Here is a 26,969-nt window from a genome sequence, read left to right on the forward strand (position 1 = left end):
CTGCAGAAGACACCTCAGATTTCTTGCAGGATCAGAGCATTATCAATTCTCAGCATTGCCCTTTGGCTTATCTACTGCCCAGAGTATTCACGAAATGCCTGGCATCAGTAATTGCACACTGCAGACTTCAGGGGATTCAAATCTACCCTTATCTGGACGACTGCCTTATACAAGCGGACAACAAGGTAGATTTGATAAAAGACTTGGCCTATGCCATCCACCTACTACAGGCATTGGGATACACAGTCAACATCCAAAAATCAAGACTGGTTCCATCCCAAAGGATAACCTTTCTGGGTGCGGATCTAGACACAACCACCCAAATGGCCTTTCTCACAGAAGAAAAACAAAAACAACTTCCAGATTACTTCATGAATCTGACAAGACAAGCTCAGCTTACTGCAAGGAAAATCCTGCAGGCCCTGGGTTACATGGCATCCTGCATAATTCTGATACCACAGGCCAGGCTGCATATGAGAAAATTACAATGGTACCTAAGGGGTGTATGGTCTCAACACAGTCACAGTTTGGAAACTTTGATACCAATCATTCCTTGCCTTCAAAAGGAATTCCTGTGGTGGGCTCAGGCCTGCCAGTCCAACAGAGGGTTGCCTTTCAACAAACCAAAAACAGAACAAACCATCACCACGGACGCTTCAGACCGAGGATGGGGAGCACACATGGAGGGCAACTGTATCTAAGGCTTATGGTCTCAAGGACAGCTACACATGCACATAAACCAAAAGGAAATGCTGGCAGTGATGCATGCAATCGAGGCTTTCAAACCCTTCCTCCATCAAGGACACCTGTTAATAAGGACAGACAACACCACGGTCATGTGGTACATAAACAAGCAGGTAGGCACACACTCCTACCCTCTATGCCGGCTGGCTATGAATCTATGGGAGCTATGCCTGAAACTCAGTATCCAACTGCAGTTCCAGTTCGTGCCAGGAAAGGAAAATGGACTGGCAGACAGCTTAAGCAGAACTACCATGGATGCACACGAATGGATGCTGCACCCAGACATCTTCCAACTCATAACAAAGGCATGGGGAACGCCGGAGATGGATCTGTTCGCCTCCCCCCTCAACCATCAACTGAGGACATTCTGCTCAAGGACATACCACCCACAAGCATGGAGGGTGGACTCTCTCTCTTTCAGCTGGAAAGCTCTAAAAGTATATGCCTTCCCACCTCTTCCTTTAATGTACAAGGTTCTACTGAAGATCAGGGAGGAACAGCCAAGAGTGATTCTGATAGCTCCAGACTGGCCAAGACAACACTGGTATCCACTATTGAGGAGTATGTCACAGGCAAAACCATGGCCTCTCCCCCTATGGCCTCTTCTTCTGATGCAGAACAATTTCAAGATCATGCATCCCAATTTGAAAACATTGCAGCTAACTGCCTGCAAAATCCCTTAAATCCAAAACAAAATGTTTTATCACAGAGAGTGAAGGACATTATCATGGAAGCTCGCCAGCCTTCCACAAGGAAGACATACTCAGCTAAATGGAAAAGATTTTTCATTTGGAACACATCAAAAGGCTTAAATGTGACAGTGGCAAGCATGACACATATTCTGGAATACTTAGCAGAACTGTTCCACAATGGCCTTTCCTATTCTTCCATTAAGATTCATGCCTCAGCAATTTCAGTAGAATACAATGTGGATCCACCTATCTTCTCACACCCTCTCCTCAAGCAATTTCTGAGAGGGATCAAAAATATCAAACCTCCAAGAAAACCCCCTTTACCTGCTTGGGATCTCAACTTTGTCTTGGAGAAACTAACACTTCCTCCCTTTGAACCAGCAGCAACAGCAGATCTTCAGTTTCTATCTTGGAAAACTGCATTCCTTCTGGCAATAACTTCAGCAAGAAGAGTATCTGAGTTACAAGCATTAATGGCAGTACAGCCATTTCTTATCTTCCATCAGGACAGAGTTACACTAAGAACTAATCCTACTTTTATGCCAAAGGTGGTATCTAGGGTATCCTTGAACCAGGCTATTCACTTGCCTACGTTCTTCCCAAATCCACAGAATAGAGGGGAAAAACTTCTGCACACCCTGGATATACACAGACAACTACGCTACTACTTGGACAGAACTAAAAGTAGCAGAAAAACTGACCAACTATTTGTAGCACATGCTGCTGGGGTGCAAGAAAAAGCAATTTCCAAACAGACAATTTCAAAATGGATAGGAAATTGCATTCGATTTTGTTACTCCTTTCATGGAAAGTCAGTTCCTGCAAACATCAGGCCTCATTCCAAAAGGGCCACGGCCACCACTACAGCCTTCCTACGAGGGGTGGCTACCAAGGACATTTTAGAAGCTGCTACTTGGAGCTCCGTGCATACATTTACCAAACATTACAATCTGCCTTTATACTCCAGATCCAGAGCAGGCTTTGCTACTGCAGTCCTGCAGGGGATCTTAACTACACCATCTTTTTCTTAGTACCTCCTCCCCCAGATTGGCTATGGTATTCTACCCATATGTTATGACTGCAGATGCATCCTTGAAGGACATAGTGCAGTTTTGTACCTACCATAAATGTAGATGTCCGATAGGTATGCATCTGCAGTCAGGTTTACCCTCCCTCCTACCCCTCTGTGGTATTCCTAGGGTGTTTACCCCTCTTTTAGCTAGCTGGGGGAATCTATTATGGTGTATTTGTTTGTATATACATGTATATATATATATATATATATATATATATATATATATATATATATAATTTTGCAAATGTTTGGAATTCTATTGCATTTATCCAAATTTAGCCTTCCTAGAGGGCACCTGGCATCTGGGGCAAGAAAAACTGAGGAAAATGGCGTTGGCTGATGCTTTTATACCCCAGACGCTCTGACGTCGGGGAAGGTGCGACATCAGCCGAGGCCAGACCCAGACTTTGGAATCCGGCCGACCGAAGGGCTGCCTGAGGCAGGACAACCCATATGTTATGACTGCAGATGCATACCTATCGGACATCTACATTTGTGGTAGGTACAAAACTGTACTTTTGTGATGATCAGGTCTAGTATATTTTCCCCTCTTGTGGGAGTGGTGACTAGTTGTTCCATAGCATTTGAGTTTATGAATTCTAGGAACCTTTGGGCTAGGGTGTTGGGGCTTGAGTAATGCTCCCAGTCTATGTTTGGGTAGTTGAAGTCCCCCAATATGATGGTATTTGGAGAGACCTTCATATTCTCCAGTGTCTTCAGGAAGGCCAAGTGGAGTTCCTGAGTTTGAGAGGGTGGTCTGTAGCATGCTACAAACTGGAAGGCAGTTTTGCCTACTGTTAGTTGCAAATAGATGGTCTCCGATGCTTCTTGCAATGCCACTAACCTGGAGGTGTGGGTATCCTTGATGAAAATGGGTACTCCCCCTACTTTTGTGGTTCGGTCCAAGTTTTGGGGCCGAAACGCATGATATGAGGTATAACCTGGTAGTGCTGGGGTGCTCTCGGGAGCCTTGAACCAGGTTTCTGTCACTGCACTGACATCAATGTTCTCCATACTGAGGAGGGCTTCGAGACCGTGCATCTTGAGGTTTAGACTTCTGGCGTTGAGCAGCATTATCCTTAGTTTCTTTCTACTTGTATTGTCTAAGGAGGTGGGTTTGTCTTTTGAGCCTTGCCTAAAAAAGGCACTATGGGGGTGGCAAGAGCCTTTGCCAATATCTAAAAGCCCAGGGGTGACAGGTGCAAGCCATCCCTTGTGAAGCAGTGTGGCTTGTCGAGCATGTCATCCCAGGCAGACAGACAGACACTGGATCCCCTTTGAATGACACCAATACTTAAGCCAATTGTTGAAATTGATAATTTTGTCTTTATACTGTGGCATCATTCTTGGTAAGATGCTGCTCAAGGTCAGTGTCATACCAGCCTGGGCTACATAATCAGAGAGCTCCTCTATGTCTCTTTTCATGTAGTCAAGGGAGGTACGTCTCAGGTCATTCACACCAGCATGGACAATGACTGAGTCATATTTGTACCTGCTTTGGAGTGACCTAAGTGCTTGTGTTATGTGGCGGATTCTAGCGCCCGACAGGCAGCTCACTGTGACCCTTTCCTTGTTCAGCCTGGTGAGCGGGACATCAGTGTGTCTGACTATAGAGTCACCTATTACAAGTGTATCAGGTATGTTGTTAAGCCTTAAGGGCTGTGACTGTTTGGCACACTGACTTTGTGAACTATGTGTTTTGTTTTGGGGTAGTGGTTACCCGGATGTCTGCTTTGGAGGTCTCTGCTGCTTTGGCAGATTTTTATTTAGAGCCTCCAAGTATGTTTTTGTGTGTTTATGTGTTTGGTTTGCAGTTATGGAAGGTCTATGTGAGACTGGATTTGTGGTGTGTATGGTTACCTTCTCCTCCTGACTGGTTACGCCAGTACTGAGTCGAGAGAGCTCAGCCTCCAGTTTGGCTATATGGTTGCATCTCTCACATATATTTGTACTTGTTGGGAGGAGGAGAGGGTTGTCTGTGTACATGAGGCAGTTGTAACATTGCCTCAAGATTCCCAAATTCACCAGCTAGACTGGAGAGGAAGCCAGCAACTGACCTGTCGACATGTTAGAACAGTATAGGGAACTCCTTTGTAACTGAATCAGAAAGGACCAATAGGGGATAAGGTACTCAAGGGGATTATATGAGAATGTAGTGCTTTTTTTAATTTATTAGTGCTTAACTTATAAAAAATGCTTATACGAGCAAGTGCAGGGTTTTAGATTGAGAATAGTGTTTAGTTTGAGAGTTGGAGCAGTTCCAAGGGAAAAAGTGAAGAGTAGACTTTGTGGAGCTGGGAATACTTTAAACCCGATTAAGAGGTGCTGCCCGATGCTGCGCTATGTGCAAATTCGTGCAAAAGCAATCTAAAGTGGGCTTTAAAGCAGGGGATTAGAAACAGATAGGAAATGGCCCAAAACGACCAATTAGCTACAAGTTACTGGGCTGGAACCACTCCTCAAGGGACAGATAGGCTGCTCAGGGCTCCCCACTCTCACTGGTGAACAAAGAAGCTTCCTCCTATCCAAATAAGGATATGGGCAACACAGGAACTGTGACACAGCTCAGAGATCAGCAATACCTGAAGACTGGACTATTCTAGTTCAGTAAAGGCGGGAAACAGGGATTTTTTTTTTGTTTTTTTTACAAAGTAGCAGAAATTAGGTACAGAAACACAGTAAATGCTTTAATTCGGCTAGCGCACTTGAGTGTGTAGCCTACCAGTTAAACTAAGCAAAAACAAACTTTAAAAGTGCAAAAAACTCAGAAGTACAGGCAGGAATACAGTAAAACAACTTTGCAGAGCTTCTTTAGTTAAAGAAACTCGCATTTCAGTGAGAAAAAGCAGTCAAAAATAAGTAGGCAAAAAAAAATACTTATAATCAATAGAAAGTCACTCTTCCACTCGCTGCTGCTTGTAGAACTCTGCAGGACACCGTGAGGAGCTGTGCTGAGTCAATTACAAGCACAAAAGTGTGCTAAAGCGTGCTTTAAAGCAGGGAGTTAGAAAGAGATAGGAAATGGCCCAAAACGGCCAATAAGCTACAAGTTTCTGGGCTGGAACCACTCCTCAAGGGACAGATAGGCTGCTCAGAGCTCCCCACTCTCACTGGTGAACAAAGAAGCTTCCTCCTAATCAAATAAGGATATGGGTAACACAGGAACTATGACACTTAGATGGACATAAAATCTAATTCCAAAAGATTGACTTGAAAAGGACGAAGTGTAAAAAGTCAAAAAAGGACAACAAAAAAATGCAGACATGTTCCTTGCTTCCCACATGCTCTCCTGCTGCTTATGCTGTTTCATACAACAAGCTACCAGCTTTTTTTGTACTGCTAATCAAGCTTGTAGCTTGACTTTTTGAGGTTGATCTTTTGGAATTCGATATTGTCTGTTCAGCATAATGAATATATCATGTTACTGGGCGTATCAGAGAACACTCCACTAATAGCTACTGTAGCCACCACAACGTTCCTTATAGGATGCAATGTGCAAGCTATACTGGACATTGCCACCTTGACCTTTGTTCACACATTTTCCAGGCACTACAGTTTGAGCTTCAAGGGCCAAAGCTGGATATGATACCACTGTCCTGCAAAGTGTACACTTCTAACTTCTTAACTCCTGTTGGCCACCCTTAACTTCATGTTTTGGGAATTTTCCTAAACGTCAGGACCAATGAAAAGTGTGATGAACACAGTCTAGTTGTTTTAGGAACTTGGCATAAATGTAGCCGCTCAGTTAAATTGACTGCTGCAGTCCAGGTTTCCACCCGCCTTCACTTTGTTTCTTTTTTCCCTCTTATTCCATTCTTAGTACTCTAGGTTGGGGTGTCTCCTTAGTCTTTTTACCTTCACCACCCCTCTTACAGCCTTACCATGCCCCACCCCCAACTTTACTTACTGTATATATATATATATATATATATATATATATATATAGAGAGAGAGAGAGAGAAAGAGAGAGATTGTGGGCCACTGAGATGGACTTAGGCAGTAGAGAACTATTACCGTCTGGTCAACTAGGTTTTTAGCAGCAGGGCCTTCTAACCTGGCCTTGAACAGGGCAAGAAAAAGCTGAAGATGGTGTAAGCCTCTTATACTATGAATGTAATGGTGAGAGGGCCAAGACCCAGTGGGGAAAATAGAACTCTCCAAGTTGGGCTGACCAATCTGGCCACCTGCAGGCAGGTATTCCAAAACCCAAGACTGCAATAGTGAATATACCTGAACATCTACATTTACAGTAAGTTCTTAACACAACTGTACTTTGTATATATTCTGCAGACTACTTAGGGGAGACCTGTGTGTGGTAGGTAGATCCATGAGTAACCCATTTTTTTGTTTGAAAACTTGGAAAGTAAAATGTGCAGCGACAGGAGCTAAAACAAGATTTAATAACCTACAACTTATAAAAAGAAAATGTTGCATATTAATTTCCCACTGAATGCCAAAACTTTGGAATAAAAAGTATTTCTCACAGCACTTCACTTAAAGTATTCAAACACAATGCTACACACAAAAGAACTGAGGGGGGAATTCACTTAATCTGTTATTGACTACAGTTAGGTTTAGTGTCTTTTCAGATTTCATTAGATGTGTAGGTAAATAAACATTAAGTATGTCACTCTGATGTGTGGGGATCTTCATGTATGTTGGAATCTGTGTGCTAGCAGCAGGTGTCAGGTTTTTATATATGTTTTGAATTCTGGCCAGTTTGTCTTTTGGGTTCTGGAATATATCTTGATGCAAACTTGGCTATAAGATTATACAGTTTGACTGGCTTGTCAGGTTGTGGGAATGGAAGACTTATAAACCTGTAAATGCATTTGAGGAATACAACAGACTAAGGAAAAACATTTGGCTTCTCATGATACGATGCATGATGTACTTTGTATAAAATCACAGAGCATGTTTCTGGTTCATTTTTTATGCAGGTGATTTTGTAGTTTCATTGCATTTTTTTTGCTCACCCCAGCACCTTGCTCAATGGCTCCACTATCAGCACCAAGTCAGCCCATTTGTTCTGGGGACACAGGAGCCAGGCACTCCCAAGCTGGGCGAGAGCCTTACACCCTATTCTTTCTGTTCAGGAGTCCTGATTAGCTCTTCACTCCCTGGCAAGAGTTGGGTGGTAGAATATGAGGATTGTTACACCAAGTGACGGTGTTGGATAGTGACAGGTAGTTGAGAGATGTGAGAGTCTTCTGCGCAAGACAAAGTTGAATTTCTGTAAAATGGTGTTTGAACCGTAGCCAGTTCAGCTGACATACACTGTGCCAGTGATGAATTCTAGCATGTTTACTTGCACTGAATCTTGATATTGTATGATATGCCTGTTCCAGTTTATGTAGCAAGGATGGAGAAGATGTTGGTTAAGAGATGTGAGGAGTATATTAGAGAAGGGAAAATGTATCACCTTTAGGTAGAAATCTTTGCATATCTGTGAGAAACATTTTAACCTCATATAAGGCATGCCAGTTTCCCTTTTAGTTTTGGTTATAGATTTTTAGATGTGAAAGTCAAGTTTTTATTGATTATTAAGAGTTAGTCTAAGAATTTTGGCAGACAGTAGCTCTTTGACAATGGTATTATCAAGTTAGATGAAGCATATATTGGGTGTGCTGTTACTGTCTGGAAATGATAAAGATGAATTTGCAGAGAAAACAGAAGGAACAGATTTTACAAAGGAAAAAAAAAATACTGATTTACTTTGGCTCTTCCTGCTCAGCCCTGCTGGGAGCAAATAAAAAACAATTCTGAAGTACAGACTAGAGCTTAGAGAATGTTCCTGAAGCTTTTAATGTCCAATGACAAACACTTAGAAACAGGAGCAGGACTTCAGATCTAGCTTTTTAAATAAAAATAAATAAATAAGTTGCCGGCAGTTGTAGGTATTGAACACTTCACACTGCAGGACTACCGCAACTTATCCATAAACTGTTTCACAGCAGGCTTCCTGAAGTTTTGGTGGGGTCATGTAAACATTTGCTGTGAGAGTTTGCTGCTGTGATTTCCCCCCCTTGTTGGGTACTCCCTTCTAAGGTAAAAATATATGAACCTTTTTGTCAAGCTGCACATTTCCAGAACATAGCCAGATTCCACTTGTACTGTTCTGATGAGCTGAAATAAGTGTCTGTAGCTAGTAGAGTCTGGTTTGCTGGTTTAAGTACATTATTAAAAATCTGTTATGTGTTTTGCATTTATGCAACACTGTGTTGAAACATTTTATTTATAATAGCAGTACATGTCACCAGGATGCCTTGATAAAGGGAGCTTTGCTAGTTTATTTCTACACGTGCATAAATGCAGCTCATGCCTAAGAAACTTTGATTTACAGAAAAGCTGTTTCAAAAAAGTATGCTTCATAAAAGGAAAAGTTCATTTCTGTTTGAGAATGGTCCCTTTATGTGAAGAAAGATTTTCTTCAGAACACCACATTGAAACTGGAATTGTGCTAGTGTAGTACTTTTTGTCGAATCAGTGCTGTAGCTGTCTTTTCAATCTTGTTTTCCCTCACAGTTGAGGCCCAAAACAAAAAAAAAAAAACACATGCACAAAAAAAAAAAAGTGCAGAACTTTCAGCTATAGAAACTAAAGCTGTGTCCTTTGAGCCAACTTCTTGTTGATTCAAAGTCTGTGTCACTGATCTGACTGTGAGGAAGTACATATGGACTTCAGAAATGGCCTGCTGTCTTCACAGATGCTCTGTATGCTGGTGGTATAACACACTGGGTTAAGGCCGTGACCTGCTAAATGAATTTTATGATGTGGTCCTGGGATTGTTTCTGTTCATTGCCTTACATATTCTTTGACTCCAAGCAACTCATAATCGGAGCAATGCTGCTGAATCTGTCCTGTAAAGAGAGAGTTTCACATAGTGCTTTATACCTGTTAAAAAATAAAACATTAATTTGTCTTCAGAATGCATTCCTCACTACTGAAGGCAAGGTTTTGATTTCTAATATTGAACTTAATTTAAAGAATTAGGACCATAGCTCAGACCAAAATACTCCCTTGTTTCCTATATGCCTCAACAGTTTTGCCAAACCCACAGTCCTCTTAGTTAGCCAAACTGGAAAAATCTTGTAATATTATAGTAAAATTGCAGAGTTTACAAGTAATCAGGTTAACTAAACATATCACTGTCTTGCACTTCAGTCTCTTAGTTTAGGTGGCTGGAGCTACCTAATCTATTGGTCTGCATTCACATTAACTGTCCACGACATTCTGTATAGCCCATACAGATGTCCTACCACCAGACAGTTATTAAACTGGCACACATCTCACATTGTGCACACTGAACCAGCTAAGTGCTCACATCCGGCACTCAGACAACAAAAACGCGCTAGCCAAACACAGTCATGTTTGCATTGGTTTCATAAGATTCAAGTATCTTGTATTGGAAAAAAATTCCCCACTTTGTTGGGGACATGGAAACCTTCCTGAGTGTGCGAGAACTCGCATACCAGCTAAGCTTGCAGGCCAACATCTCCTAGGCCGCAACGAAAACTTAAACATCAAATGTGCTCTGAAATGGTACATCTAACCCATCTAGTCTTTATCCAAGACATTAACAACTACGATCAGTGCACATACAAACTAAAACTGCGCCACAGTGCCACTTGTTTGTCAACAGTAAAACTCTTCTGAAACTTTAAACATTGTCTATCTCTACTTGTTTCAGCAATAGCGTCACCTGTTTTTCAGTCTAGTATTCATACAAACCTCTAAACATGTACAGCGCCACCTAACTTTGATATTAGTATCTAATAAGTTGTCAGTTGTTTTGTTCTATGCAACAGCGCCACCTGTTTGTCAGTAGTTGACTCAGCATATTTTTCAATTGTCTGAATCCATGTGACAGTGCCACCTGTTTTTCGGAAACGTACTCGAATGAACCTCTAAATGATTAAAGCACCACCTATCTTTGATTCAAAGTTTTTGTATCTCCAATTATTGTCTCAATTTGTTTCTAGTTTTTTTTTACCTAACCCATTGTTCTGTTTTGGCAGGCTTTTTTCTTAAACCTAATTGCTCAGAACTGCCTGTTTATTGCAAGCAAAGAAGCAGCACTTGTTATTTTCTGATGAAGTTTTAAATAATAAAGGAACGAAAGCACTCAAAAATTCAAATGTTCAGTGCGTTTTATCTTGTGACTTTGTGGGATCCCTTTCTATTTCTACATATGTATATGTATATGTGTATATATATATATATATATATATATATATATATATATATATATATTTTTTTTTTTTACATTTACATTTTACATTTGTTTACTGGGAAAGTCCGACTGGACTTAAGTCCATTTTCAGCAGAGGCCCGGGGAGAAAAGCTCCACATTACAATACATTACATGAGAGTAAAAAGAAGTAGAACATACATACATATGGCATATATACACATAAGGATATGTTGGTGATTAACAACTATACATATAGCATATATACACACAACAGGACATCATGCTAGTAATTAATATGTCTTACAGTAGACAATCAGAGGTACATTTTTTTTTCTTTTGTAGTTATAAGTTTTGTAAGATAAATGTATATGGGTTTGGAAGCTTTCAGGGGAGAAACTGTTTATACATAGCTGTACCCTGACAAATTCTCTTGGTATGGATTAGCCTGGTGAGTGGCATGAGCATAGCCAGTTACTTAGATAGTGGGTTTTCAGGAGTTTTTGAATTGACTAAAGGAGGTGGTAGAAGTTATTTGGCTTGGTAGTGTGTTCCAGGTTTTGGCAATGATGTTGGCAAAGAGGGACTTACCAGCTTCGTTTTTATGTTTGATAACAGTTATGAGGTTCTAGTTACTATATCTTAAGGCTCTAGAGGGAATGTGGGGCTGAATTAGGTGCTGAAGTGCTGGTGTTATCTCAGGAAAGTAGTAGAGTTTGTGCGCTATAGAGAGTTGATTGAGTAGAAGTATATGAGGCAACTCAAGCCACTTGAGTTGCTTAAGGGATAGACAGTGGTGGGACCTATATGAGGCTTCAGTAGCAAACTTGGCAATCTTGTTGTAGCAAGATTCCATTTTATTTAGATCAGTTTGGCGGAGATTGGTCAAGATGGGAGAGGCATAAAGGAGGGTGGATAGAAGATGAGTCCTTGCGATGGTTACTTTGGTGAGTTTTGTCGTAAACTGTTTGTTCCTTTAGAGGAGACCAAGTTTTTTATTAACTTTCTTAATGGTTTGTGCTATGTGGATGTCGAACCTCAGGTTATTGTCTATGTCTATGCCTAGCAGTTTAGTGTGTGTGGTTGGACTGATTTGAATGTTTTCTTTGGAGCTAATGGTGAAATTATTATTTAGGGGAGGAGCTCTGACAGGGCTGGAAAGAATTAGTTTGTTGTTTTTGGGATTAAGAAGAAGTTTGATGTTAATGACCCAAGTTTTGGCTAGGGTGAAGTTATTTTGGGTAAGGGTTTGCAGTTCACTAAAGATAGGGGCAACACATATGAGGGTAGTGTCATCTGCATATTTTACTATTGAAGCAGTGGGAGAGGATGAAGAGATCTGATTTGTAAATAGAGAGAACAGCAGTGGGCCAAGGAGGGATCCTTGAGGTACTCCTATGGTTACTGGTAACGGGGGACAACTGGTCCTGCCATAGGACTGCTTGCTGATGGGCAGATAAGTAGCTGTTAAACCATGATATAGAGGAAGGACTTATATTTAGGGTGGATAGGGTATCAAGAAGCAGACTGTGGTTTACCATATCAAAGGCTTTTGATAGATCTAAGAATATGGAAGAAACAAATAGACCCTTGTTTCTGTGGCAGTTAACTATGTTGGTGAATGATAGTAGTGCTGTCGTGGTGCTATGGGAAGGTCTAAAGCCATGCTGGGATATGGAGAGTAGGTTGTTATTCTGGAGGTACTGTATTAGTTGGGTATGAACAACTCTTTCTAATATTTTGGATAAAGGTGATAGGATTGCTATTGGGCGATAGTTAGTGTGTGTGTGTGTGTGTGTGTGTGTGTGTGTGTGTGTGTGTGTGTGTGTGTGTGTGCGTATATATATATATATATATATATATATATATATATATATATATATATATATATATATACACACATCCTTTTGTACCTATATTGAATGGTTTGCCGAAAATACATCAAAATCTTGTAACTCCAGCTTTTAGACCCATAGTAGCTGGAGGTGGATGGCTAACCGAACCGGCGTCTTTATATGTAAAAAGACATTTAAGGCCTATTTTAGACAAGTATGTTGTTGTTTTGTCTGATACAGAACATTTCTTAAGTGATTTTTACTCTTTTCTTGAGAGTTATGCTGAAACTGGTACTGAGATTATGGTAACATTAGATGTTAATCTCTGTTTACGGTTATACCTAACCAAATAGGTCTTTCCTATGTAAAAAAAATTCTTAAAGAAGAAGGCTGTCTTACTGATGAAAAAGAGTTTATTTGCTACCTTATAGAGCTGGTACTAGAATATAATGTTTTCTATTTGAGAAGCAATATTACTTCCAGACCTTTGGCGTAGCTGCGGCCACGTCCTGTGCCAATAGCTATGCCAATATGGTCATGGCATACTGGGAAAATGTTAACATATTAGATGTTGAACAATGTAATGTGCATGTAAAATTCTACTGTTGTTTTGTTGATGACTTGTATATTTTTTTGGAAAGGAGACCTTGAAAGTTTAAATAATTTTCTAAGTACTATAAATTCAAGTACATCCTTTCTTAAGTTTACTATGAAACATTCTTGCACTTACATAGATTTTCTTGATGTTACCCTGTATAGGGGCATAGATGGAAAGCTGCACACTAAGAGATATAGAAAACCATGTTGTACACATAGTTATCTTAAATGTAATAGTTTGCATCCACCACATATTTTTGAAAATGTGGTAAGAGGTCAACTTTTAAGAGTTTCTAGGCTCCATGACCAGGAACAAGAATTTGAAACAACTATGTGTTCCACTAGTATGGAATTTATAGAACGTGGTTATAAACCTTTTGAAGTTAGTAAAGCATGTGAAAGGGTTAAGTTAGACAAAGTAGTGAATGCCCATTTTTTTCACGTAAAGAAAACATAAGAAAGACTGCCCATAATAATTGTTATAGCAATGTGGCTTATTGTATGACTTTTAGTACTGACAGCATAGATATAAAAAATATCATTACAAAAAACTGGCATATTTTGTCTTCTGACCTGTTCTACGTGAGTTTGTTAGTGCAGCTCCAAATTTTGTTTATAAAAATAAAAAAATGTTGAAAAGACAGCTTTGTTTCCCTAATACAAATAAATTAAAGCAACCTAGTATTAGAACAACTAGTTTTGGCACCTCTATCTATGGTAAATGCACTTTTTGTAAATTAATGTATCTAATACATTTATACAACCAGATAATGGTAATCATTATGTTTTTAAAGTTAAAGCTAATTGTGACACTAAAGTTTATTTTGCACAGTGTGTGACTTGTTCAAAATTTTATATAGGAAAAACTAATAGGCGACTTAAGGAACAAATCAGAGACCATTATTATTGTGCCAGTAAGGGCAATAGTTATAGTGCCTTAGCTAAACATATACTAGAGAAAGGCACTAACCATTGGTTCCAGTTTATGGCAGTAGAAGTTATTTATGAAAGTTTTAGGTTGGATTACTAATGTCACAGAAGGGAAAGAAGATGGATTCTTAAACTATCAGTACATAGAGGTGCAGGTGTGAATGAATCAATACCTCTTAAGCCAGTTCTGAAAGAAAGAAAGCTTCTTAAATAAGTATACTGCTATGTGTGTTTTTATGGCAATAGCATCTTATGGTTTCTGTTTTAAAAGAAAGTTGTCCCTTTAAATTTTTATGGCTATTGTACTTGAATGTTTTTTATTGGTAGACATTTAATTGATTGCATTTTAAATATTTAAGATGCTGCCGGTTTTGTATGGTCTGAAGAAGCGATTTTATTGCAAAAGCACTCACCTGTGTTCGAATAAAAGTAGGGTTACCACCTGTCCCACTTTGCGAGGGACAGTCTCTCTTTGGGCAGTTGTGCCCTGCAAAAAATTTGTAAAAATGGCAAATGTCCTGAGATTTTAGGGCAAAATATTTTCCTATATTTTATGTAATAGTTGCATAAAACAGTTATTCTGTGTCTGAAACACCTAAATGTTATAAGTAACAGAGTAAGCAACTAAAATGCTACAAGAATAAGCTTTTATTTAGGCAAAAAAGTGAAGTTCAGTCTTTTGTACTGGCTGTGGGTATGTTTCAGCCTGCAAAATCTGACATTTATGCCAAAAATGTCCCACTTTGGGCATATGAAAAGGTGGCAACCCTAAATAAAAGTCTATTTGGATTTTACACTGATCTTTGTCATCTGCTTTTTATTGGTTTGCTGTGGTGCTGTGTTCTACATTTTTTGTTTATATATAGACCTGTATGTCCAGGTCTGTCCTGTCACTATTGAGTGCGTACTTAGGGTGTTGCTGTTGCTGTGGTAGTTAGCAGAAACATCGCTATTACCGAAAGGGATGATAATACAGTTTTTGCACTAGTTTAAGGCCATGACTTTGGCACCAGTCATTTGTTTGTGTAAGACCCTCTTGTAGGATGTTGACATTTGGAGATTCTATGACCCCTCCCAGTTTGCAGTCATCAGCCAACTTTGTCAGACACAGACCTTTAATTTTTGTTTGTCCTTTGGAGAAATAGATTCCAAACAGTAGAGGTCCCAGGACTGATCCTTGTGGAACACCACTGGTTACAGGTCTGCTGTTGGAGGTGAATTCCCCTAGTTTGACTATATGGGTTCGCTCAGTGAGTCAGTTAGCGACCCGTTTAATGATATAAGGGTTAATACCTAGCAGGATGAGTTTGTCAATGTTGTCTGAGAGGGGGATAGTGTCAAAAGTCTTGGCTAAGTCTAGGTAGGCTGTATGCACAGATTTCCTGTCGTCCAGGGCCTTGGTGACTGTCTCGATTTAGTCCATCAGGTTTAACAGGCATAATCTCCCTTTGACAAATCCAAACTGAGTAGGGTCAAGTGTTTGGAGATTACCTATATCTTTGTTGATAAGGTCCATGATGATTTTCTTCATGACCTTGCAGATAAGGCTAGTCAGGCTAATAGGTCTGTAGTTCCCGGGGTCAGTAGAAGCACCACCTTTGTGCAAGAGGATAATGGTTGCCATTTTCCATTCAGCTGGGATGAAGCCGGTGCTTAGACTATGATTGAAAAGATTACCCAATGGTGTTGCTAATTCTTATTGGAATCCATGCAGGACACAGCCTGGGATGTTATCAGGTCCCATAGATACTGTGTTCTTGGCCTTAGAGAAGGCATTTACGATGTGCTCTTTAGATATACAAGGTAGGGGACAGATGGTAGGGATGTTATAGGGTACGTCTGGAGGGGACAGAGGAGTGAAGTTTTCACAGAACCTGTCGGCTAACAGGTTAGCTATGTCCATAGGCTCAGTATATGTTGCATCATTAACTACTAGTTCAGCGCAAATCTGGGCCTTACTTTTTAGCTTACAGATATAACTAAACAATGCCTTATGGGAGTCCTTAGTTGAGGACGCTAATGTGGATTTGTAGTTTGCTTTGGAGAACTTCACAAGAATTCTTATTTGCTTGTTTAAGCTGAGGAGGGAGTATTTCCAATTTAGAACTCGTTCCCTCTTAGTCTTAGACAGCAATTTCTTCTTCTTACTGTAAAGCCTGTTAATGGCAGTTGTTCACCAGGCAGGTTTGCTTTTCCTTGAGGAGCTTGTTTTGGTCCTATCAGGTATGGCTGAGTCATTGCCGTTATACAGATATTTGTATAAAGCATTGGTATAGAACTCTGCATAGTTGCCAGTTCCATCTGAGGAGGGAGGTATAGTGAAGCTATTTATACCATCCCATAAGAGGTTATAATCTACTTTGGAGAAGTTTTGTAGTTTAGTTGCTGCTGGGGGGGGGGCAGGTATGGTAGTTAGTTTGAGTGGTACTGATTTGTGGTCAGATCTTATAGGGAAGACCTCACAGTGAGGGTGCAGCACAGGTCCCCCATATTGGTAACACCAGATGCAGGATGTTGGTACCCCTTGTGGGGGTGTCAGTCAGCTGGTCCAGGGCACTGGAGTTAATTAAGTTGAGGAACCTTTGCACAACTGAGTTTGAGCATGAGTAATTTACTCAGTCAGTGGATGGGTAGTTAAAGTTGCCCAAAACCATGGTGTTCAGATGTATCTTGATAGATTCAAGTAGATCCAAATAGGCAGAGTGGGTGTCCTGATTCATGAAGGGGGTCCTGTAGCTGTAAATGACTTGAATAGGTGTCCTACCAACAGCTAATTGCACCTGAAGTATCTCCAGGGAATCATACTGTTTAACCAATCTGGAGGTGTATTTATCTTTAATGAATATTTATACACACCCTGCCTCCTTTAGTTTTCACACCTTCAGTTTGTGGTCTGAACATGTGGAAGGAGGTGTAACCTGGTATGGCTGGGGTGCTCTCCACAGCCTTGAACCAGGTCTCAGTGACTGCACAAATGTCTGCGTCTTCCAAGGAGAAGACTGCTTCCAGTGAGTGCAGTTCCATGTTCAGATGCTTAGTGTTTAGCAGCATAACCTTGAGGTTGTTTTTAGATGGAGTTTTTACAATGGGAATTTTGTCCTTGAGACACTGCCTAAAAAGGCACTATGGGGGTGGTGTAGCCAAAAACTCAGGGCTGACAGATGAAGACCATCTCTGGCAAAGCATCGAGGTCTGTTGATCATGTCATCCCAGACTGCCAAATACTGAATACCCTTAGAAAGGCACCAGAAACTAAGCCAATTATTGAAATCAGTCATTTTCTGGTTGTATTGAGGCATCATCCTAGGTGAAGGTAAAATGCAAAATCCTTCTTAAGGCTAGAGACATACCTGACTGAGACGCATAGTCCAAGAGCTCAGTCATGTCTCTCTTCAGATAGTCCAGAGAGGTACATCTCAAATTGTTCACACCAACATGGACTATGACAGTCATAACAGTAGCTATTGTTGAGACACTTGAGTGCATGTGTGATATGGCAGATCCTGGCACCTGACAGTCAGCTGACCGTGACATTTTCCTTATCCAGCCTGGTGAGAGGGACATCTTTGTGTCTCACGATGGAATCACCTATGACTAATATGTTTGGTTTTGTGTTTTGACTTCATGAGCTATTATGTGTGTTGTGTTCTGCAGAGGGAAGTATTGTGTGTAGCGTGCTTGTTAACATTTCTCAATGTTCGTGAACCTACTTCCAAGGATTTTTGATATTGCAAGAATCCTTAATTCTGTTCTGATCTCTGTCTCCATTTTATTTGATGTTCTTCGTGTTTCACTGTTGCAGTCATCATACTTGGGTTATCTGCCTGCAGGTAGCCCTCAGTCGGCCCGAATACCAGAGTCTTAGTATTTCTGCGTCGGATGCTGTCGCTTCTTCCATGACGTCAGGTCGTCAGGGGTATAAAACAGGCAGCCGATGCCATTACATCAGTCTTTCTTGCTGTGGAGGAGCCCGAAGCAGAAGTAGTTCGCAAGTGCCAGCTGGCCGCTACCTGAAATTTTCATTTTCGAGTTTATAATCCTGAAGTCTTCTAAAGCTAAGTACCCCGTTGGGGATCCTTTTTTCTTGCTCTAACCAATGTCAGAAAAAGTTAACAGTTGTCTTGCCTGTGGAAAGCAAATACCTCACAGAGATTTTTATTCTTACTGCGTCACCTGTTTAGGCCCAGACCACGACGTCCCTCGCTGTTGGTTTTGTGCTTTCTTTAATGCCCGAACCATTCATCATTGAGCTATCTTTGTTGCTAAATTCTTTTGCTCTTGTTCTCCATATTCTGAAATGGCTTCGATAAGCCTTCCGACTACCGATCTTCCTAAAAAACGTAAAGATAAAGACAGAGACAGACAGCATAGGTCCAAAACTGCCAACGACACTTCATTTAATCTAGTCGCCAGTCCTCCGGTACTCAGTGAGGTGCCTTTACAGCCTCTGATGCCTGCTTCTGTGGATTCACAGGCCTCTGCTGAGACACATTCGGAGTCCGGTATGCAGCGAGATGCTTCTTCGACTATGGAACCTGTGGATGTCTCTACATTGGATGGTTCCGGAGCTGCTGTGCGGGCACTGGCTTCTGAAGGTGTATTCCATCCTACCGATGTTGGAATCAAATCGATGACTTAGTTTTTAGCCAAAACAACCGAGTTTCTTAGGCCCAGAGTACACACTACTCCGAGAAAACCGATGACCAAAGAGCATGCTCAAGCTCCCATGCCACAAAAACAAATGCTTAGAATGGCTGAAGACCTTATTACCCTAATTAGGGAAAGCCAGCCTTCCCCTGCTAAGAGACAAAGAATTGAGTTTCCTTCTGATTCTACAGACCAAGAGTCCGATGACTCTGACCCTTCTCATTATCAGGACATGCTCTTAGCCTATGAGGATTCAGATGCAGAGTAATCCTTTCCCTCTGCCTCCCCTCCAGAGGATTTTTCTTTTGGTGAAACCTTGCATACTTTAAGAGAGCATTTCCACTGGGAATGCCAAAACTACCCTCAGTCCAAAAAGAGACTCAGAGAATTTTTAGCATTGCCTCAGCACAGGCCTCTAGCTATACCCCCTGTCCTGGATATTGTAGATGGTGTTTTTAAGGAATCTAGTCTTACTCCAGATACATTACCCCCAGCCCCTAGGAAACCTGACAGGTACTACAGAGTACCTGATTCACACAAATTTCTCTTCAAAAATCCTACTGCGGATCCAGAGACCATTTACCAGGGACCTAAAAGTATTTAGGCTACTACAGCCAAACATCCTACCCCTTCGAACAGGGATTCCAGAGCTTTAGAAAGATGGGGTAAGAAGGTATATACCTCGGCAACTCTTGCCATCAGGCCATTGAATTGCCAGTTTCACATGTTGACGTACCAGCAACATATTATGGAACTAATTAAACAAAAAATGGTATTATTTCCAGATTGTGCAATAAATAAAGATTTACAAGAGGTAATGCATTCTGCAAACTAAATTAGTAAGCATACTTTGCAGTGTGGCTTTGATGCCCTAGAAGCATCTTGCAGGGTTGCAGTCACTGGGTCTGTACTGAGAAGGCATGCTTGGCTGAAGGAACAAACCTTGCCAGATCATGTCAAAGCCAAATTATTAGATGCTCCTTTAAATAAGGACTGTTTGTTTGGCAACAAAGCAGAAGTAGTTCTTAAAAAGATCAAAGAAAAAGCTAAATCTATGCAAACTGTAAAAGAATTCTTACAAGTGCAGCCACCTAGGTTCAGTAGGCATTGACCTTCTAAAAACTGGTCCTTTCCAGCCCCTTCCAGGCCTTCCCAGACCAGACTCAGGGGAAACAGGTCACCCAGACAACAGGGTATGCAGAGATCTAAACAATCGGGTGCGCCCACCCCAAAAACAGGGAGTGGTAAGCCGCCCCCTTATGGAAAAAATTTACAATGACTTTTCAGTTATCCTTCCCAGCCCTGCCCAATTACTTGTGCCCCTAGGGGGAAAGCTTGCCCTTCATGCAAAAAAAACTGGATGTCCATTACTCAGGACCGATGGGTCCTAAACGTTGTATCCCAGGGCTACAAATTCTACTTCCATTCACTGCCAACCCCAACAGGCTTTCCAGACCTTCCTCCAAACCAGTGGGCAGAGCCTCAAAAGCAGAGCTATTCAACATGTTCCAGCAGAACAAAGGGGTCAGGGTTTCTACTCCAGACTTTTCCTGGTGCCCAGAAAAGACGGCTCTTGATGCCCAATCCTGGATCATTCAATTCTCAACACCTTTCTGGTGATCCTAAAATTCAAGATGTTTACCCTGCAACAGCTTCTCCGTATGCTAGCCAAGGATGACTGGTTAGTCAGTCTAGACTTAAAAGAAGCTTATCTGCACATCCCCATAAGGGAGTCATGCAGGAAATATCTACGTTTCAGGGCAGGCTCTATGGACTATCAGTTCTCTGCACTTCCCTTTGTCTTATCTACTGCGTCCAGAGTATTCACAAAATGTCATTGCATAATGCAGGCAGAGAAATATCCAAATTTTCCCATACTTGGACGATTGTCTGATTCACGCGGACAGTCAGGAATTGCTATTTCAGCACCTGGCATTTGTCAAAAAAAACCTCCTCACTTTATTGGGGTACACCATCAATGAAAATAAATCACAACTGGTACCCAGTCAAAAGATTGTATTCCTGGGAGCAAGCTTGGACACAACTTCCTAGATGGCATTTCTCACTCCCGAAAAACAGGTCTATCTGACAAACTACTTCAAACAAATGGCCACCAAAACCCAGCTTTCTGCAAGAAAAATACTGCAAGCCCTAGGGTTCATGGCATCATGTATTCTACTAACTCCATATGCCAAGACTGCACATGAGGAAACTTCTTTGGTACTTTAAAAGTCTTTGGTTCCAACATTCTCAGGACCTAGAAACAGTCATTCCTATCATACCTTGTCTAAGGGCAGAGTTCCTTTGCTGGACAGAAGCATGCAACCACAACAAGGGACTGCTTTTCACTCAACCCCTCGCCGCCCAAACCCTGACAACAGACGCATCAGACTATGCATGGGGGAGCTCACATGGCAGGCAAATGCATTCAGGGCCACTGGAGCCCAGGCCAGATTCTTCTGCACATCAATCAAGAAGAGATGCAAGCTGTACAGAATGCTCTGACAGCCTTCAAATACCTAATCCTTCCAGGACAACTGCTTATAAAAACAGACAACACCACAGTTATGTGGTACATAAACAAGCAGGGGGGAACCCATTCTTACCCACTCTGCAGGTTAGCCAGGGCCCTGTGGAACACAGCCTTGAGCAACCAAGTGCATCTACAAGCTCAATTCCTGCCAGGCAAACAAAATTCACTGTCAGACGACTTAAGCAGAAATCTCCTAGACCCACACGAGTGGAAATTGGAGCCCAACACCTTCAACCTTCTGACCCAGAGGTGGGGGACACCGGAGGTGGACCTGTTTGCCTCCCCTGAGAACCACCAGTTGAGCAAATACTGCACCAGAAACCCTCACAGCAGGGCCTGGAAGGTGGATGCCCTATCCTTTCTATGGGAAAACCTCTCAATTTATGCCTTCCCCCCTCTGCCCCTTCTCTCAAGAGTACTACCATTTCCAAATGGATAGCACACTGCATCCATTTCTGCTACAAGCACCATGGAAAACCTACCCCACAGGGGATCAGACCACATTCCACTAGGGCTACTTCCACCTCTAAAAGTGACATTCTGGAAGCAGAAACCTGGAGTTCTGTGCACACATTCACCAAGCATTACCACTTACCTATGTTTTCTAAATCCAGGGCTGGATTTGTTACAACAGTCTTGCAAGGCCTACTAGCCAGCCCTAACACCTCTTGACTGTCTCCACCCTTCCTCAGCTTTGGGAATCAACCCAAGTGTGATGACTGCAACAGTAAAACACGAAGAACATACTACAGTTGTGTACACTTACCATAAATGTAGATGTTCGATTGTATTCACTGCTGCGGTCCTGGTTTCCCTCCCTCCAGCCCCCTGGCTTTCTATATCTTTCTACCTCTCCTCTCTATGGCCATTCCTATTGGCATTGGTATTTACTTTGTACTGGTGGTGTTCCCCACCATATACCAACTCCCTATTTGGGGGCTCCTGACATTTGGGGCAAGAAAAACTGATGTAATGGCATCGGCTGCCTGTTTTATACCCCCTGATGACCTGACGTCATGGAAGAAGCGACAGCATCCGACGCAGAAATACTAAGACTCTGGTATTCAGGCTGACTGAGGGCTACCTGCAGGCAGATAACCCAAGTGTGATGACTGCAACAGTGAATACACTTGAACATCTACATTTATGGTAAGTGTACACAAATGTACTTTTCCATGCAACCGCTCAACTATTGTATTTTTAAAACTTGGTAGCTTTGAGTTGCCCACCTCTACTATAAATCTGATATTGGACACTCCTCCCAGTCCCATTGCATCAGCTCATTCTACTGAGTACAGTGAGATCATTTAGGAAGACTCACCCCCTTAGTTTTTTAACCTTGAATTATCTTCTGTTTCCTCCCTTTCTACTTAACTAAAACAATGCAATTGTGATAGGCTGCTATCCTGTTCAGGATTAGTTTCTCTGACTCGTGATCACTAAATGCTGGGATTGCTCCTGCTGCCCCTTTCCTGCAGCCCTGAATTATATAAACTATCAGAAAATTTAATTAATGAATGACTGATTTAGAGTATTGTGAACTGAAACAGTAATATGCATTGTGCGTGCATGTGCGTGTGTGTGTTTATATATTTCTGTCCAGGCCAGCTAGAGCTGCAGTAGGTAAAGGAATTCTTGCTCAGCTTGAATATGGGCACCCCATCATAACCACAGCCTTTAAAAAAGAAAACCAATCCACTCTACAGTTCATTGAAAACAAAATCTGTCTATTCATTTCTATCCCTCCAGGACATCACTACACCACCCTCTCCAAAGCCAGATGCCTGCCAGTCTCCTACAGAGTTGTGGTTCTCCAGGTCTATATTAGATGACCGAACGCTTAAAAAAGCAAACGTTGATTAATCGGCCCTATGTAAGCAAAAGCTTACAATCTCGAACTGTCAAAACAGCGATTTTTTTTGCTGTTCCAACCAAAAAAAATATAAAAAACAAAACACTTTAAAATTACATTAAGTGGGGGGCTTTGCCCCCCACATCCCCCTACTTAAATATACCAACTCCGAGACCACACTACAGTGCTGAAAGTGAATTCTTTCCCAGGGAAAGAATTTGCTTAAAAGCAGCTTCGATATTTTGCCATTTTAGTCTTTTAAGTTCGACCAAGATGCATTTGAAAGAATGCATCTACAGTCTTCTAATAGGAACCAGGTTCTCCTAGGGTCTCTTCATTTCAAACTACCTTAACCAGATGCATTCCTGACACTTGCGGCCAAACTCCAGAATAAAATCACCCTGTACAACGTCCACAACCTCTCCCAATTAACGCTCTCACTCTACACCCCTCAAACCAAGCCTTGCTGTACCCACCATTTCTTTTCCATTCTTGCAGCCAGACTCTGGTAGTCTCTCCCCTCACCTAAAATACATCTCATCTTTCCCCACTTTTGGAACAGAATTCAAAAGACACATCCATTGAAAATCTGACCGCAAGTGCTTTTCCACTGGACAAATCACCTAAATCCCCCATCACCTGTATCACTTTGACTTCAACCCTCTGATCTAACCTGCTACTTTCCTCCTTTATATACTACTAAAATTAAGCCACATTTTCTTTTCTCATTTGTTAATAATATCTGGTAATGGTTTCATTTGTCTACAGGACTTTACTTTCTGTTTTACTCCATGCTTGTGAATATTACGTTTTATTTTTTTGTGAATTTCTTCACCTGCGCTGTGCCTCAAATTGTTTATTTTGATTAGTGTACTACCCTGGTTAACAAACTAAGTAGTGTAAGCTGTGTATATATTTATTTAATCTAAATCAGTTTTGGCTGTAAATGTTATTTGAGAACTAAAGATGAGTTCTGTGCTTTTGTATTTATAATTGGATGATAGTTATTGATGAAAAACTACCATTGCACATTAGATGTCCAGTAGCAGAAGTAAAAAGTCAGCGAGCTGTATAAAAAGTTGTATCACACTGTTGATTTTCAGAGAATTAATATAAGCAGGGTGTAAGAAAGTATATATGACTTTTCAGAGAAAATGGTGCATACAGTGATGAGTGATACAGCTGGTGTATAAAACTTTAGAGAACCGCAAAGGACTAACAAAAACTCATGACATAAAACAGTACATTAATACATCTGGATGACTAAAAAAACAAGACAGTGCAGGGTAATGTGTAAGTTGGTATATAAATAATAAAGGTGTCTAGCCATCTCCCTTCTCCTCAGTATGTTTTGTAGTTCACCGGAGCATGTTATTGGCTTGAAAGTTTTCCTTGATACTGGTGGTCATACAGTGCTGTAAGGGGCCATCTAGCAGTGCTCCGTTTTTTTCTTTTGGTGAAATATCTTTTTAATCTTTTTTCTTTGCCATTTTTCAGAGAGACACAGCTCACTATTATGGATATGTATACTTCAGGCAAGTGAAAGACAGCTCTGTGAAGAGAGGATACTTTCAGAAGGTAGGCAACACATTTCCTTCACTATATAATTTTTATTTATTGTGCTTATGCATTGCCAGTTTGTTTGACAATGGAAAACAGGGAATGTAACTGCTATATTTAAGCTTTGTTTATGTATTGACCAGTTTTACTTCCCATGTTTGTTGTTAATTTCCTAAACCTTGATATTTGAAAGTGTTATATAGAAACCTTTATTTTATTCTCAGATATATGATTGTGAATATTAGAGTTTTTATTCTTTATAATGTTAGTAGTAATGTCCCAAGATAAAATTGCCAACAAGTCCTCCTTTGAATGTCGGATTCCTTCTAAAGACTTTTTTAGACACAGTTATTAAATTATCACTTAAGACATAGGAACAGATATATTAATATAAAACAAAACAAACCGTATTGACATTTTCCATTTACATAAATAACTCATTTAGTGAAACATCACATAAATCACTCAATTCCTACCTTACCTTAAACCTCATTCCTCCTTCTGAATATTATTTTGCACATAATCTTCACACAAATTCCATTTATTTCTATGTAATTTCCTCCTTCCATTTTCTAAAGATCCCTCTTCCAGGTTTTCTTTTACAATATTCAGTTCTTCAGATACTGTTGGTTTAGATTTTGATCCACATTATCTAGCTATTACTAGAGTTAATTAGACCTTACTGTGTCTAGGCATTTCAGATCCTGTGTCCCAGTTTGAGTAATTTCTTTAGTTATAACCATTTGCTCCCCAATATTTCTGACAGAGTATTCTATAGGGAATTTTTAAAATCTGCCACCTTATTACACTCCCAAAAAATATGTTTAGTTACCTTTTCCTTCCTTGTCACATCTCCAACTTGAAGTCTGCTTGGGGTATAAAAACATCTGTGCAAACACTTCCAAGCAAAAGTCCTTAACCTTCTGGACTTTGTTGCATATTTGGGAAATATATATATATATATATATATATATATATATATATATATATATATATCTTCTCCTATTGTTCCCTTGTAAATCGTTCTTCCAGTCTCTCTTCCCAATCTTTTCAAACCTTTCCTGATTGATTATTATAGTTATCATGCAATAGTATTTAAAGCAGCTGCTGTTCTAGAGTCAACTAAAACTGTACAAGAGCAGGTCTTCCACTCAGGACTCCCTATTCTCTTCTGCTTGCCTAAAGTCTGATATCAATCCCCATTAGGGAAGGCAGTCTCTAACCTGCAGTTCAAACTTCTTCTTGGCTTCATTCCATTCTCTTACCTTTCTCTTTATAGTTTTTTTTTGCTCACAGTTCCTTGGTTTCTTTGACAGTTTTCTCCAGTAAATTCCATCTCTTTCTTGCTTGTTTTCTGTACCCCCTACTTGCATTAATCCATATTTGCAACATCTTCTTTCTCCAATTCCCCATTGGCTTAGTTCTTAGAATACTTTCTGCAACTTTATGAATGTAATATTTTGTATAGTTGTTGTTATTCTCCTCAAGGAGCTACATCCGAAATCTAACTCTGTCCTTATTTCTTGATCTCCCCTCCCACCCCCGCTTCATCATCATCCTTTACCGCTTTGAATTATAACCTTCTGCTTGTGTTACATATATAAGCTATAACTGTATATCTTTAAAATATCTCTTCAAATCAGGTAATCCTAAACCGTCTTGTTTTAGTAGGAAGATTTACTTTATTCCACTTAGCTCTTGCCCTCTTCCCCTCCTAAACAAAATCCTTCAGCTTTTTATTAATTATTGTCCCCAGCTTCTCCTCTGTTTGATAAAAATATGCTTGAGCTATATATGAAACTAAGGACATTAAAACATTTTCACTGCTTGTATCTTATTATCCATACCCGTAAACAAGAGCTTCTAGTTTCTCACATTTTGCATAATCGTTTTAGTCTCTATCTACATATAATTAACTGCTGTAACAGAAGCCCTTTTTATCCATACTACTAAATATTTAATCTTATAGTGTCCCTATAAATATGGGAATCACTGAACCAATTTGTGTGGGGATGCATCATTTACAGCTATAATCTTTGTTTTATCTTCATTAATTTTATATCCTGAAAAGACATGAAACTCTTTCAAAATGTGGCACAACACCAAGAAGTCCATTTCTGGGTCTGTCAAGTGCAAAAATAATATCATCTGCACATAAAACCAACTTTTCTTGATTACCATACCAATTATATCCTTGGATTTCTGAGTTGCTTATTTTCTTTGCTGATGGGTCTAAATATAAAGCAAATAACAAAGGAGAAAGAGGACACCCTCTGCCTGGTTCCCCTGTTCAAACTCAGTATGTCAGAGAGA

General features: G+C 40.5%; 1 protein-coding gene across 1 annotated transcript in view; it reads left to right on the forward strand.

The window, feature by feature from the left end:
* Positions 1 to 26,969, forward strand: part of DENND6B (DENN domain containing 6B) — a 1,114,433-nt gene that overhangs the window by 433,925 nt on the left and 653,539 nt on the right. The window contains exon 5 of the mRNA XM_044088568.1: positions 24,594 to 24,674. Coding sequence (XP_043944503.1) covers positions 24,594 to 24,674 — 81 coding nt within the window. The remainder of the gene's footprint in view (positions 1 to 24,593; positions 24,675 to 26,969) is intronic.

Source organism: Protopterus annectens, chromosome 11.part0 (genome assembly GCF_019279795.1).
Source record: "Protopterus annectens isolate FY-2018-M chromosome 11.part0, PAN1.0, whole genome shotgun sequence".
In the NCBI taxonomy this organism is placed as follows: domain Eukaryota; kingdom Metazoa; phylum Chordata; order Ceratodontiformes; family Protopteridae; genus Protopterus; species Protopterus annectens.